Genomic DNA, 14,175 nt, shown 5'->3' on the forward strand with positions numbered 1-14,175 from the left:
CAGAGGATAGAGCGATCCAGAAACACTCTCATACAAACATACACTAACATTGACATTGACTCCTACTTCCTTAAGAAAATTGAATGTAAAGACCAGTCACACAATCTTTTCCACGTAAATTCTTTTTTTTACATTTTTTATGATGTGCAACAAGTCAACAACCTAAAGGCATAGAGCAACACGGACTACTGAATTGTTATATTTTAATTATTATACATTAAGGCAGTTTGCCTTGTTATTGGATATGCAAAACAAGCTTACTTTTTAAGTCTGGGCCTCAGATTTCTGTATCTGTTTCATGATCATTTGTTAATCTAATAGACGAGTGAGATGATCAGCCTTCTGTGCCTGACGCACGACGTCGACTTTTTGGGTCTATGGCAAGTCGGTTTCCTCACGATGTTTTCCTTCACCATGCGAGCGAATGTTAAATGTGCACATAGTAAAAAGTCTTAAATAAATTGTATTTATTTATCTATTTAATAATTAATACAGAGCAAATCGGGACAACTACTTGCTAGAAGGTAAAATAGGATATAAGCTTGGGATCGGCATTAAAACTATTATTATTAATATACATGTAATATAAATGTTTATAAACCAACAAGACACGAGTGCCTCGTATGTCTCATAGTTATAGATGTAAGCATTATTTTCATCACAGTATCCTGGTGACATTATTAATTACTTGTGTCCTTTTGGCTATGTTTGCCGCATTTTCCTTGAGTTCAACTGTTTATAATTAAATTGCAAGAATTTATATATTATATAAAAACTGTGGAATTAAATCTTAATTAATATCTAAAACTGTTAAATAAACCTCGTTAAAATATCTTAACAAATGTAAAATTAATTACCGAATAATTTGTTGTTTGACGTTGCGGGCTTTTGTTTTTGAGTAAATCTGGACAGTAGACTGACTGAGAGAAGCCACCTCAGCTTGTTTATCTCAGTACTGAATTAAAAAAACATCTCTAGACAGCGATAGATCCTGTCTGGACGGTACGGGTTTGAATAGTCCTAGATATTGTTTTTCTAAGAATGTCTTCACGCCGATTCAACTTCGTTATATATGTCAAATTTAAAAACGGATTATTTTAGTTAATAGGAGATGATGCAACTAAATTGGTTATCGAGTATCAGTTTTTTTAATCTCGACTTGGTATATTAATATACAAATTGGTATACGGCGCTCATTGAACCGACCGCTGTTGTAATTTTTTTGTTCCTTCCTATTTTCCTATTGCACAGACTGTTTTCGATCGCACTATTTAGTATTAGTATTTCTATTATTAAGAATCTTTAGTCACACTTAACTATTAAACTAAGTGTCGACCAACCACCGCTCTATCACCATACGAAACAAACGTGTCTTGTCGGCGTTTTTTACCTAAAATGCAAAAATTGAAATTTAGTTTGCCAACGCGTAGACAAAACAAAGGAAAGGGCAAAAACATTAAGTAAACTTACCTCGTAACTGTTCCTTAAAGGCTTACATTAAGGCTACTTGCTTAATAGAAGATAAAAATATGTATGAATTGTATGTTGTGGATCATTAAAGTCATTAATCGCAAACTCTGTCAATATTGCTCTTGACAAATTACCTATTCTGGAAAATTTCAAACCGACCTAAACGTAAAGATGCTTTTTGTTGTTGGATTTTACTGGTACCGTTAATTCGCAACCCTTTATCGCTGTGTATATCTCTCTCTATTTGTTGTTTTTTTCACTACATATGCTTGTTTATGAGACGGCAGTCTATTTAATCTCTCCATCACTTTTTTAATACAGTTGTTAAAAAAGTGGCGTATTGTAGGGACGTATAGCGTTAGGGATATGGGCTATTACACACTCGGGCTTTTTCTTTACCTTTTTCCGCACTCGTGCCCCAACTGTTTCCCAACTGACAAAACAATGTCTATTAAAAGAAAAAAACAACCACGAAGTTTTTACTAAAAACAATTCATAGAAGTTTTTATGATTCACGCAAATATTTCTAAAATGAAGCTACTAATTTGTTTCAATATCAGATGTAATGGATTTAGATTAGGTTTTTATTTCATCTCATTTAATTTCGTTTTCATTTCATATCAATAAAAAAATCCACTGAAGACTTGGCTGTATGGGCATAGTTCCCTTTGCCTACCCAGAATGGGTGAAGACAACAAAAAAAATATCTGCTTGCTAATTATAGCATTTGTTTAGTTGTTTGTTGCACAAGATGAGTAATTTCGACGATATTTTATTTGAATTAACAGAAATGCTTCGGATAAAATTTTACCGGAAAAGGAAAATACGACGAATTTATTGCGTGGAGAGAAAAAAGCAAATAGTTTTATTAAATTGCTTCATTTTTTCGCAACAGTATTAAAAATAGTTGTTCAGTACACGTTCGGAACCGTTATTGCAACTTGTTCTGACTGTCAATTTGTCGGAACTCTTTGCGGAAGGCTTTCCGAACTCGTAATGAAATATACTATTCCAATAAACAATATCTATTTTACATTTAAATAAAAGTAAAGCTTATTCAGAAACTTGTAACAAATCATTACCTTTTTATGAACGTCTAAAATAACTCGTAGAGATAAAAGAGTTTGGGGTACTGTGATTTTATTTGACTCTTAATATTAGTCAAGTTCTGCATAAACAGGAAAAATCATAAATAATAACCATCTAAAAAAGGAATTCATTCATAGAAGAGATTAATAGCCCATATCGTGTTTAATTTACGCTAATGAAATCATCATAAAGCGTTATCATTGCGTTTGCTCGATTTGTCAGAATTGGACGGATTCAGTTTCAGCCGGGATAAATTCCTGATAAAATTAAATATTATTTGTTCTTAAATTAACGTTGGTGAGACAAAATTAATATAAGTGACGTAGAAAAGACGAAGATTAGACGTATGTATTACTGATAAATTAATTCTGATCTCTATTATTTTATTTAAAGTCATTGTTTCGTCTTTTACATTTTCGCCCCTTTGCCCCATTAAAGGACATGGGCTACGTTTTTTCATAATTCTACCTTTCGTTGCCATAGTTACCTGAACCTTCTTACATAAGATGAATGTGAAATAAATTTTTAAATTTATAACTCAAAAGTCAAAATAAGGTTTACTCAAAGGTCTATACATAAATTCTCACAATCGCTACTTGTCTTGTTTGTTAAAACTTTATGTTACTTTATACATAAGATGTCATCAAATAAAATTAGTTCCAAATGATCCTTCAACTTACATATTTAGTATACATGGTTAGTATTGATTTTGATATTTCTCATAACACCATGCACACACTCACTCACTCCACTGGCTCTGGGACTCAAAATGTATATTTACCTCCAAAACGAAAAACATCCAACAAACAATATTGTATAAAACTTTATAGTGACACAGCTGCAAAATAGATTACGTATATGCATGCCTGCAAAGATCTATGACTTCATCGTAAATAAATATGTTTACACAAGAACTAGAATTTGCTTTTAGGCAGGCAGTTGACCTGTATATTTTGAATAAACTTCTTGGAAATATTTGCATTGAATTTGATGGTATTAGATTACCCATATCGTAATATAGGATTTATTTCAAATCAATTTAACTTACGAGGACCTATATTTGTATTGATATTATTATTTAAAATAATATAATAGCAATTTGTAGATAATATAGTTTATTATTTAAGCATAATATTAACTATATATTAAAAAGGCACGCCCGCTGACGTATAGACGTATACCAAATTTTAGACTTTCACACACCGGTTTTACAAGAACATAAAGTATCCCAGTACAGAAATTACGAACGATATACGGCATGCAAGATTATGAATGTAAAGTCGACCTACAAATAATTGAGAAACCTAATAACACATACAATTTATATCTCTTGAGGTAGAACTACTTCTTCTTATATGGATATGGATATTTCTGTTGAAATTCTCCGAAATTGAAACAGTGTTATCCTACGGTCGACCGTTTGAATATATATTTCCATGTATGCAATTAAAATGTTTGAACTATCGACGGCTTATGTCAGAAGATAAGATAAGATACGAGACCTATTTTCCAAATAATTACCAGTAAAACAAATACAGAAATCCGAGACAAACGCCATGATTGTAGCATTACTGTTTTTTAATAGCAAAGTCGACTATTGTATACAAACAACGGTCCAAAAATCTGATAAATATTATAGATACATACCAAATACATTTTTATACAATGAATATAGTTTATGGAGACGCAAATATGAAATTAATTTTATCAAAAAAAAACCTTGCAAATGAATCTCGTAAGTACATTTTACTCACCCTCTGACTTACATTTATCTACATCTATCGTCTTTACCGTGAATGTATAACACAAATACGAAAAAGAACCAAGATGACAATACCATTTTATTAACTTGACTTTCTTGACTTAATGTCTTAAAAGCCCTAGAGTCCACTGAGTCTCCATCGCGTTAGGTCTTGAGCCTAGTATTTCAGCTCGCTCCACCTTTTATCGACTCTCTTATCTGCAACTGTATGACGCCACATTTGCCTGGGACGGCCACGCGTCCGGTTTCCTTGCGGGTTCCATTCAACTAACTACTTGTGGATATACTTGGAATCCCTTCTGTGCACTGTGCCCCAGTTCGGTAGTGGGGCTGCCAGGTTAGACCTTCCAGTCACGCTCAGTTTTATGCTGGTTACCTTGCTAGTGAATTCTGTTATAAGGCGTAGAATATTCGCCTTTTGCCCTGCAGCCTCAGCTCAGCTGCAGCTCTAGCTAGGCACGCAAGAGCGTAGCTGCAACCAGTCCCAGGATGGACAATTAGAAAATGGATGTCTCGGACTGGTCGGGGTTCTGCTTACACTAGTGTTCTACTACATAACACGTCGGATTGTTCATTGGCTTTTTCTCGGTAATTGTTTTAAAATTTGTTCTTTATTCAAGCAATTTTACACTTTATTTATTCCAGACTAGTTTTACTGATAATTTATGAAATAAACTTTTATACGCAGAATATATTTTAACCTTTTACGGTCGACTTTGAAGTGTAAACATCATCAGGCGTAATGGCGAGGAGTTGGGTGGTCCGTACCCACACTTAGATGTCAGGTTTCGCACTACCCGAGTAACTTCAATGAGAAAAATATCTAGAGGTACGCTAGTGTAGTGTAGTGTAAATATTGTAGGACTCATGTCGAACAGAAGTGATATTGGAAATTTAAAAGGAACATCAATACATTAAATCTTTTAAGAATCGGCAGACAGGAGGCGCAATGCTAAAACGAATATGGAAACAAATTAACACAACTATTATATTTTCTTAAGTTCCAATGATAATAAAGCACAATATTTTACGTGAAATGATACATAGCTTTCGGGTGGTACTTATTTGATGAAGTAATAAAAAAATATTTATTTTGTTTTTTGCACCGAACGTGAAAAGTCAGAGATAAAAATTTAAAGCGCTGTAAAATCTTTTATCGGTGTAGTATTATGATGTTTAATATGAACTTATTTACGACATCATAATAATTTTGTTACATAATTTCCTATTAATATTCTTATTGGAATAAAACAATATTGTTGAGGGGTCTAGTACAAGAATCAACGTTGTTTATTTACTATATGTATTTTGTACAGATATCTTGTTAAATTTCTCTATTTTGTTTGGGTACCCTAACCAAGCAACTAGTATTTATTTACATAAAGAATGTCTTTACAGGATGTACGACTTAAAAATTCTCGACACGAAAATTTTGTCACCTGTATTTATTTAAAGAATAATGTATTTCATTGTCTGCAAAAAAGACGCACGAAATTCGCAAGCTAAGACAAGACAGCTTAAACCAATTTTAAATTATATATCAAATTTGGTTGAAAAAAGCATTTTTAATCTAAAATACCTTTAATGAACTGAGATTATTTACATTTCTAAAGTTCTAACTAATCCTTAGTAAATATTGAATGAATTCGTACAATAAGTTAACTTTGAATGGACATGCTGAATATATTGCTCTGCAAGGTTCATTGATCTCTTTTCGCGAGGATTTTCCATAGTTATATGCGTTTTTGAATACTTCTAAAGCAGTGACATCTTCCTCTCTTGGCTCAAGTCTGAAAAGAACAATCAAAACTGAATAAGTTCATACGCATTTAAAGTATTGAAATACAAACGTAACCTAAAATTAAAAAAAAACTTTCGTATTCCTGTTTATTCAGTAAGTTCTTTTGCTCATGTAGATATACTGTTCAGACAACATAATAATAAATAATCTTTATTTCTTCACTCACATATACATACGAGGTTATTATGATTAAATTAAGATTATAACATTTGGAAGTGTATGTGAGAGACTGGTCTCTGTAAGAGGAGACCTGAGTGACAGATAGCCAGCCTCTCCACCACCAGACCGGAACACGTACAATCAGGCCATTAAGGTCTTAAGATACAAAAGAAGAGAAGAGAAGAGTAAGTGCTAAAAGAAAACAATGCAAACGGAGTCGTAAAAATAAATTTGGTGTGTGTGCGCGCGTGAGCATTACATACATTATATTATTTAAGTGACTAACTGTTTCAGATTGTATATCTCTTGGTTTATATCGTGTGAGAACAACGATCGCGTGAATAAACACGTGGCAAAGTACCTAGATTTTTACATAAAGGATACCTCCACAAACAGCCGCCAACCGCGAATTAGTTGCTACACCATCACATGCCATAATTTGTCAACTAACTATACTTTTGGTATTAGGCGTGAGCCCAAACTGATATCATTCAAATAGCTAAGCTGTCATGGTGACCAAAGAGACTAATCGAAGCAGATAAAGTCGAAATAAAACATACATTTATAATTTTAAGTACATTATTAAAAGGTGAATAAAAAATTTCTCTTTCAATAATTTATGTATTTTCAAATACGTAAATGTAATACCCATTCAACATTTTCCGATTTGCAAACATTGGTACCTAAACAAAATACCTCTTAAAAGGTACCGACTTCTTAAGATAGTATTAATATTTCCAAAACAATAAACGGTCAAATTGCCGCCTTCTAGTTTAAAGATCAAGGCTGTGTCCAAGTACTATTATGAGTTTATAAACTTTTAACGTTTATAAACTAATTAAGGCTGGTGAGTCCATCTTAACTTCGGACATTTTGGTAGACCACCTATGTGAAGTATAACGCGGTGCCTGCGTCAAACTTTTGAATAGCTTTGTAACATATTAATAATAATATCGCCCTGAAACATAACTTTACGTTTAAAACATAATTTTTAGACCTTAGGCGTTATATAATCAGTAGAGTATGCCTAGAGGTTAATTGTGTGCAACCCCGGTTGTGTACAATTGTTTCTTTTATTATGCATTTTTATGTACGGTGAAACGAAACAATGAGACTGCGGACTTAGACGCAAACCGACGTACATATTTCAAACACAGAAAGATACAATACCGCGTTCTATCATCTATCCTGTAAAAAAATATATAGAAACAGAGGAATCGTAGGCAAAACCTTATAGAGTGCTATTACCCTTAGCCACTGGATTATCATTTAAAAAGCAATTTTGAGTTCGTTCAAATGATCCATCTTTTTCTACCACACGGTCTTTCTACATACTTCTTAATAAAATTTGGCATAATTACTCTACATATGAAACACAACGCAGTTAGCCCGGCCAATTTAGACATTTGAAGGTACATAAAGTCCTAACAAGCTGAAAATCACTAAAATTGTTCAAAACATAATTATTAGACTTGCAACGAATAGTATACCGAATATTCGGCGAAGCCTTAACTTTACCAAATAGCCGAATATTAGGCAAATGTATTCGGCTGGATTTTAGCGCCAAAAAAATTATGGATATTTTCTTATATATTAGTAATATCTCATAACAACCCGTATACATGGTGGCAAGCAAGGAAATTTGAATTTCCGTGTTTAATTAAGATTGCAGCAAAATATTAGTCGGCGCCAGGAAGTAGTGTTTATTCAGGGCGCCTTTTCTCTGAAGCTGGAATGGTCAACGAGAAAAAAAGAAGTAAACTACTTCCTAAAAATGCAGAAAAAGTCTTAGTAGTAGTCTTTCTGCACCATAACCTTCCCCTTCTAAATTTTGATTATCAAAATAATTCAAATGCATAGAAAAATTCTTAACTTAATGAAGAAAATGATTAAATTATATACCAATGACTACTTAATGAATAAGGAGAACCTTACCCTTCTAAATTTTGATTATCACAATAATTCAAATACTCTATGTATTTGAATCCTCCATTTTTCCAATTCAGAAGATGATTATGTACCTGTGTTATGTACCAATGACTACTTAAATGATTTTGATAGAAATGAAAATATGAATATATACTGTTACGAGCTAGGGGATCGGATAGAAAATGTCGTAGATTTATTCAAGGGTTTATTTCTTGAAAAATCAATGAGGAATTTATGGCCACAAATTAATCGCAGAAATGCACTTATAACACACAAAAACACAGTCACTTACTTCACTTATACAGACTTCACACAGTACTTTATCACTTGTATTCACTTTATCGCTTCGGTGTTTCTCTCTTGTTATCGCATTCAAAACTAAAGGCGACTAGTCGCGTTTCGGCTCGCTTATATATCCCTGGGAATAATTCTAAACAATATTCGAGAACTTTCTAGGCGGGCTTGCTACTGAGTAGCGATTGCACAATTCTAGAACGTCCGCACTCTTTGTCTCTTTCGCACGTTGCTCCGTCCTTGTCGTACAGCGTTCTAGAGTGCTCAGTCTAGTTTCGAGAAAGTTCTGATCTTCTCTCTCTCTCTCTCGTATCATTTCGTCCCTGTCTCACACCTAGAAAGTTTGGTCTAGAATAAACCTTCATCAAAGAGGTATACCTAGGCCTGAAAACGCCTGAAAACTGCACCAATCGACTACACATGTTCTGAAACTGACTGAAAAAAGGTTTCAGCTTCCTGAAAACTAGGGTAACATTATGGAAATTACAATTTTCTAATATGTGATTGACCCTCTCCTGAAACGGTCAGAAACCATATTACAGCCTGCTGAAAAGTTCTCTAACTAGTGGAAAATTCTAGAAACATTGCAGTCGAACCGTCTTCGTAACAATACGTAATCAACGTACGTACGTACGTAATTTTTCATTTTACCAATTATTTCTCTATCACAAAATATATTATTTAAGTATTCGGTATTCGGCCGAATAATATGTAGATATTCGAATATAATAAAAGCAGCCGAATAGGCCGAATACCGCATAGTAACCGAATATTCGTTGCAAGTCTAATAAGTATAAATAATATTTAATAGTTCCCCATCATTCTCGTGTATGGATTTTTTTTATTCCATGTCAAAAGTCAAAAAATAGTTTTTGGCGATTTCCAGTAAAATGGTACGTTTTATCATAAAAGTACATTACAACATTACATTACATGACAAAAATCTATATTATAAAAATATCTTTTAAAAATGTACGAATACTTTTTTCCTACGAGATACCGTTTCTGAGATATAACGATAAAAAGTTATAAAAGTTGTTTGATCTATTTATTTGGTCTAAATTGACCGGACTAAGTCTTTATTACACTAGAAATGATGTTAAATATAAATAATCTTACCTTAATAACTAATTGCCCTCCTTTTAATTTAATTATTTTAAATTTTTATATTATATGCAACGAAGTGTTAATAAATAAAAATAATATTCGATATATAAAACTTATTTTTGAAATCCGCGTTTAAATAAAATCTTATAGTGGATTTAAAACGTAGTACCGATATTTTGAATAATGAATTCAGGTAGGTACGAGCTGAATTAAAAGAGGCGGTTTAAAAGTTTGCATATATTTCACGAAAAATAAACCAAACTTCACGCTGAAAATGGTTAGAATAAGTGACCCAGCCTGCTTTATGATACAAGCCTAAAGAATATTTTTACTATATTACTTTTGGCTTGTTTTTATTTGAATAGTCTGTGTTATTTTAGATTAATTTACTATTATTTATCGAGGGGATCCGACATAAATGTGGTGTGGGGATGTTCAATAAAATTTCAATATAAGTCATAATGTGTCTAACCAATTATTCGACTTTCGGATTTAACGTATTATTTTAATGTCTTCTTTCTAAAACTAGATTGTCTTAAAAAAAATTGTATTTGCTTATCATTTATAATGTATGGCCCCTGAAACGTTACTTTAACCGCTATCACTAGAAGCTAAATCCGGTGAATATTGAAGATGTTCCATCAATTCAAAGCCTTCTTGAATGGAAGCCATCGTAACTCCTAGACTTCTCCACTGGGTAGTTATCTTGGAGAATCAAAACAACTTTAGTGAGTTTGCCACGCCATTGCTTGCGTATTTGATCACGCAACTTTGTGATTTGTCCTGCGTACAAAGTTCCCGTAATAGTGGCTCCATAATGAAGGTATTATTTAATTACCACCCATTGTATTTCCTTGGTGGTCGCCGAAACAGTGAAAAATGCTTTTTCGTTTCCGGATCATAATGAGGAAGTCATGTTTCGTTAATAGTTATGAATCGAGCTAAGAATCGGTCACGAACTTGTTGTCGAAAATACCCCAAGGAGCTTTGTGAAACTCTCACCCATGAACAAACGAGACGCTGATGCTTTGTTCATATCGATAAAAATCAATTAGAAATCCTCATTTCTTCTACTAAAAACAAATAGTAACGCGACGATCCGCCAAGGCAATGTTTTCAACATTTCTATTCATTCGGTTAGACCGGTGTAGGGTGAATATGGAAAAGCTTGAACCCCTAATGCTCTCGAGTCTTGAGTTATCAGCTCCGCAGTAAAGAATAATTTTAACGTAAACATTTGGCTTAATAAAGTTGTATTATTCATTTATTTTGTTGTTAAGTGAAAGTGAAACTCTCATAAGTATAACGTTGGTAGCATACCTTAGACTGATATGAAACACATAAAAGTCGGTGGCATCTTAAGGAAATCAAGGTTGCTCAACCAGCTATAAAGTTATAACAGAAAGCTTACGCAAGCATGTAGATGAATTCCTCTCTCAATTGGGTTTTTATTTCACTGGCCCCCAGGTCACAGAATAAGTACCGTGTGCATTGTATTGTGTCGTATTGCAGAATTTTCCCCCAACGCACATGAGCTTTCTGTAAAAAAATATTCTTAAGTACAGTAAAATTTATACCGCAATAATATTGCGTAATTGTTATAATGAGGAGAACTAGTCATTGCTTGCGTTCATTAAAGAAATTGAAATATACGGTTGTCTTTAAAAGATCTTTCATATTTTTATTAAGAATACTGTTTATATATTTCTATGTATTATTATTAGAAGACAGAAGACCAATTTAAATACGAAGTATAGTGACATTTTAAAAGATTATTTAGACGTATATAGACATAGAAATATTGTTGTATTTTTATTTGCGTACAACCTTACTTGCATGGTTAAATGACTGTTAACGAAGAGGGTAAGTAAAACATCAAAGCGACCTACCTAATAGTTTAATTGAGTCTAAGTATAGCGCGGCATGTGGTTATTTTAACAAGAACAAAAATTTACAATATAATGCACCTCGAATTGATATCAATTATCATAAATATAATTAACCACTAGGGATTTTAATTCATTAGCTGAGTCACACAATGATAGTTGCTTGCAGCTGTCGATACTTTTTGCGCGTACTTCAAAAACAACAATAAAAAAGCATTGATACTACGTATATTACATCTTTAGTTTACGTCAGTACAATATATTTAAATTAAATTTCCTTATGGCGAATTTACCACAGTTGTGGTGAGTTTAGAATGCCCTAACGCTGTATAGCACTGGAAATATCATATTACATATTATATAATATTACATTGGCCTTTCTGTGCAATTTTTTTAATGTAAATTAAGCCCGTAGTGCACATTGATTTATGCAACGCTTGAAAGCTAATTAAAAGTAAAAAAATCTTACATATGACTTTTGTGAAGTCAAATCTCGCTTGAAAATCAGGCGGAAAACTCTCGCAGCCGTGATGGCCTGGTAGTCCTTAACAAGTATATGTATACAGTATAGAACACCAATTAGCAAGCCCAGCAAAATTATAAGCCTGTGAAAGAAATACGTATTGTAATAAATTTTAATTGAAGATAAAAAAAATCTTAAATCATTTTCTTGCTTGAAATACATTTTTAATAGAAATATGTATATGCCAATCCCCTTCCTCGGATGAATAAAGATGTCCGTGCTGTGCCTGCTCTCTCATCACGAAGTCTAGAGGGAGGGAAGAGAGTCTTGTGTCTCTAAGCAAATGGTCACGCTTTTATAGAGTTCCTTCGTACAAAGGCACACTCAAAAGATAAGCCACCGTTGGTGAGTTTGTTTGGTATTACAAAATAACTTTAATAGAACATTGCACAATGAAAATGCAGGAAAATTATATAAGTATTAGCTCAACTGACAGATAAAAATAATTGGTCTTACCTTTGAGTATCGGCTATAATAAGACTTAAGATACTAGACACCTGGAACGAGCACAATGTGGGGGGCAAAGCAGCCACAGTCACAAAAATGTTTTTGATGAGATGCTGATACGATATCCAAACAGGCTAAGAAAAGGCTTGGCACCCCACAATGCGCAGATCCTGACTCGCCGTGGGGCTTTTGGATACAATTAACACATATTCAACCTGACAAGGCCCACGTTTGACTATGACGAATGAACCGGTCATTTAATTGTTGACTGTGCGATTATCTCAAGAACCAGGTGTGCTCTGGAGCCTAACAATTGCATAATGGTACCGCAAAAGTACTCAAGCGCAGATTGCAGCTGGAAACATTCTAAGGAACAGCACAAGAGGTGCCGCGGCTTCTACCGAACAGCGCCAGAGCACGCTGTTGCTCGCCTATTACTATAAGGATATTTCCGAAGTAGTCGTCACGCGGGAGACGCCGAGCCCACTGGAGCTAGCTTAAGTGAATAAAGTCCCTAGGAAAAGAGAATATACTCTCTGCTGTTTACACTTCTTCTCTTTCTCTTCTTTTCGGCCACAGATCTGGCCGTATAGCATGGTCCACTATTAGGGGTGTTATACAAAATCAAATAAATAGTTTAATTAAGCAAGGCTATATACAAAAGACTGTTTCTATTTATAACACATTATCATAGTTCAAGAATATTTCTGTAACTGTTTTAATTATATTTTATCTATAAAATCCTGTAGCTAACCAGGCTTTTGTGTTTATCAACCGTACGTATATTATTTAGCCGGGTATCAAACTCAAGTCATTCAGGTTATACACCAATATACAGATCAGTATTACATTATACGCAGACGATGTGAAAGTGTGTGTAAATAAACGATACCTGTAATATAGTAATATCTGGAAATGTGATATAATAATACATAATAACGAAACAAGACGTTGCCGGTATGAGTTTGTTTTTAGTTAATTAATATAAAGGCTGTTGTATCGAAGCAAAAATACTTACTTGACTCCCATTGTTCAACGCAACAAACAAGTGCTAACACAAACAAACTTAATTTGAAAATGCGTATTTTCTGCATATCCTCATTCACAATTCCTAAGTATAACTCGGCGGTAAACAGTGTACATACAAATTATATGAATTACATGAAAGTGGTATTCATTCTCATTTCGCCGTTTAGCAGAGACCTATGTCGCCGAGAAAAGCGAAATCGACCAAGACGAGTTTTTGGTTTGATTTCCGGAATAGATTATAAATTTCGCAGAACAGCCACTATAATATTTTTAATATTTTATTTGTATGTTAATATAAAAATAACTTTATAAAAACACTTGCATAACCACAAATATATATTATACATCTATAATTTCAGTACATCAATTTTATTTGTGACGATAATAATAATATAGCCTTTATATTCCAAACTCTGTGATCTATGATCTTTAATATTTATATATTTAATATATCTCGGAGTTCGGTGTGCCTTGGCAAAGGCCTCCTCTAACCCTAACTGTTATCTAGCTCTTATATCAGTTTCATTGCTTATATAATTCTTAGCATGCTTCTTTCCTCTTTGGCAGTGTCCTAGTGCAAATTGATTTTGTTAATGCGTTAGAAATATATATCGAAGAAAAAGTGAACGACGACTACGACAGTGGAAGTAATAATAGACCTATTAACAATTTTGCACAA

General features: G+C 33.4%; 1 protein-coding gene across 1 annotated transcript; it reads right to left on the reverse strand.

Annotated features, from left to right (window-relative positions):
* Window positions 1–5,787: 5,787 nt before the first annotated feature.
* On the reverse strand, window positions 5,788–13,560 carry LOC123720280. Its single transcript, XM_045676827.1, has 5 exons — window positions 13,486–13,560; window positions 11,967–12,102; window positions 11,023–11,150; window positions 5,974–6,111; window positions 5,788–5,794 (listed from the first exon to the last, which is right to left on the reverse strand). The coding sequence occupies exons 1-5, from the start codon at window positions 13,494–13,496 to the stop codon at window positions 5,788–5,790; spliced, it is 420 nt and encodes a 139-aa protein (XP_045532783.1). The 5' UTR covers window positions 13,497–13,560.
* Window positions 13,561–14,175: the final 615 nt, after the last annotated feature.

This window comes from Pieris brassicae, chromosome 2, assembly GCF_905147105.1.
Source record: "Pieris brassicae chromosome 2, ilPieBrab1.1, whole genome shotgun sequence".
Classification (NCBI taxonomy): Eukaryota; Metazoa; Arthropoda; class Insecta; order Lepidoptera; family Pieridae; genus Pieris; species Pieris brassicae.

Excerpts from the sequence above, each read along its gene's own strand:
- LOC123720280 (XM_045676827.1), bottom strand. Across the intron at positions 11,151-11,966 it reads TGACTTCACAAAAGTCATAT|AAAGCTCATGTGCGTTGGGG; the intron begins GTAAGATTTTTT and ends ATTTTTTTACAG. Across the intron at positions 6,112-11,022 it reads GAATTCATCTACATGCTTGC|ACTTGAGCCAAGAGAGGAAG; the intron begins GTAAGCTTTCTG and ends TGTTCTTTTCAG.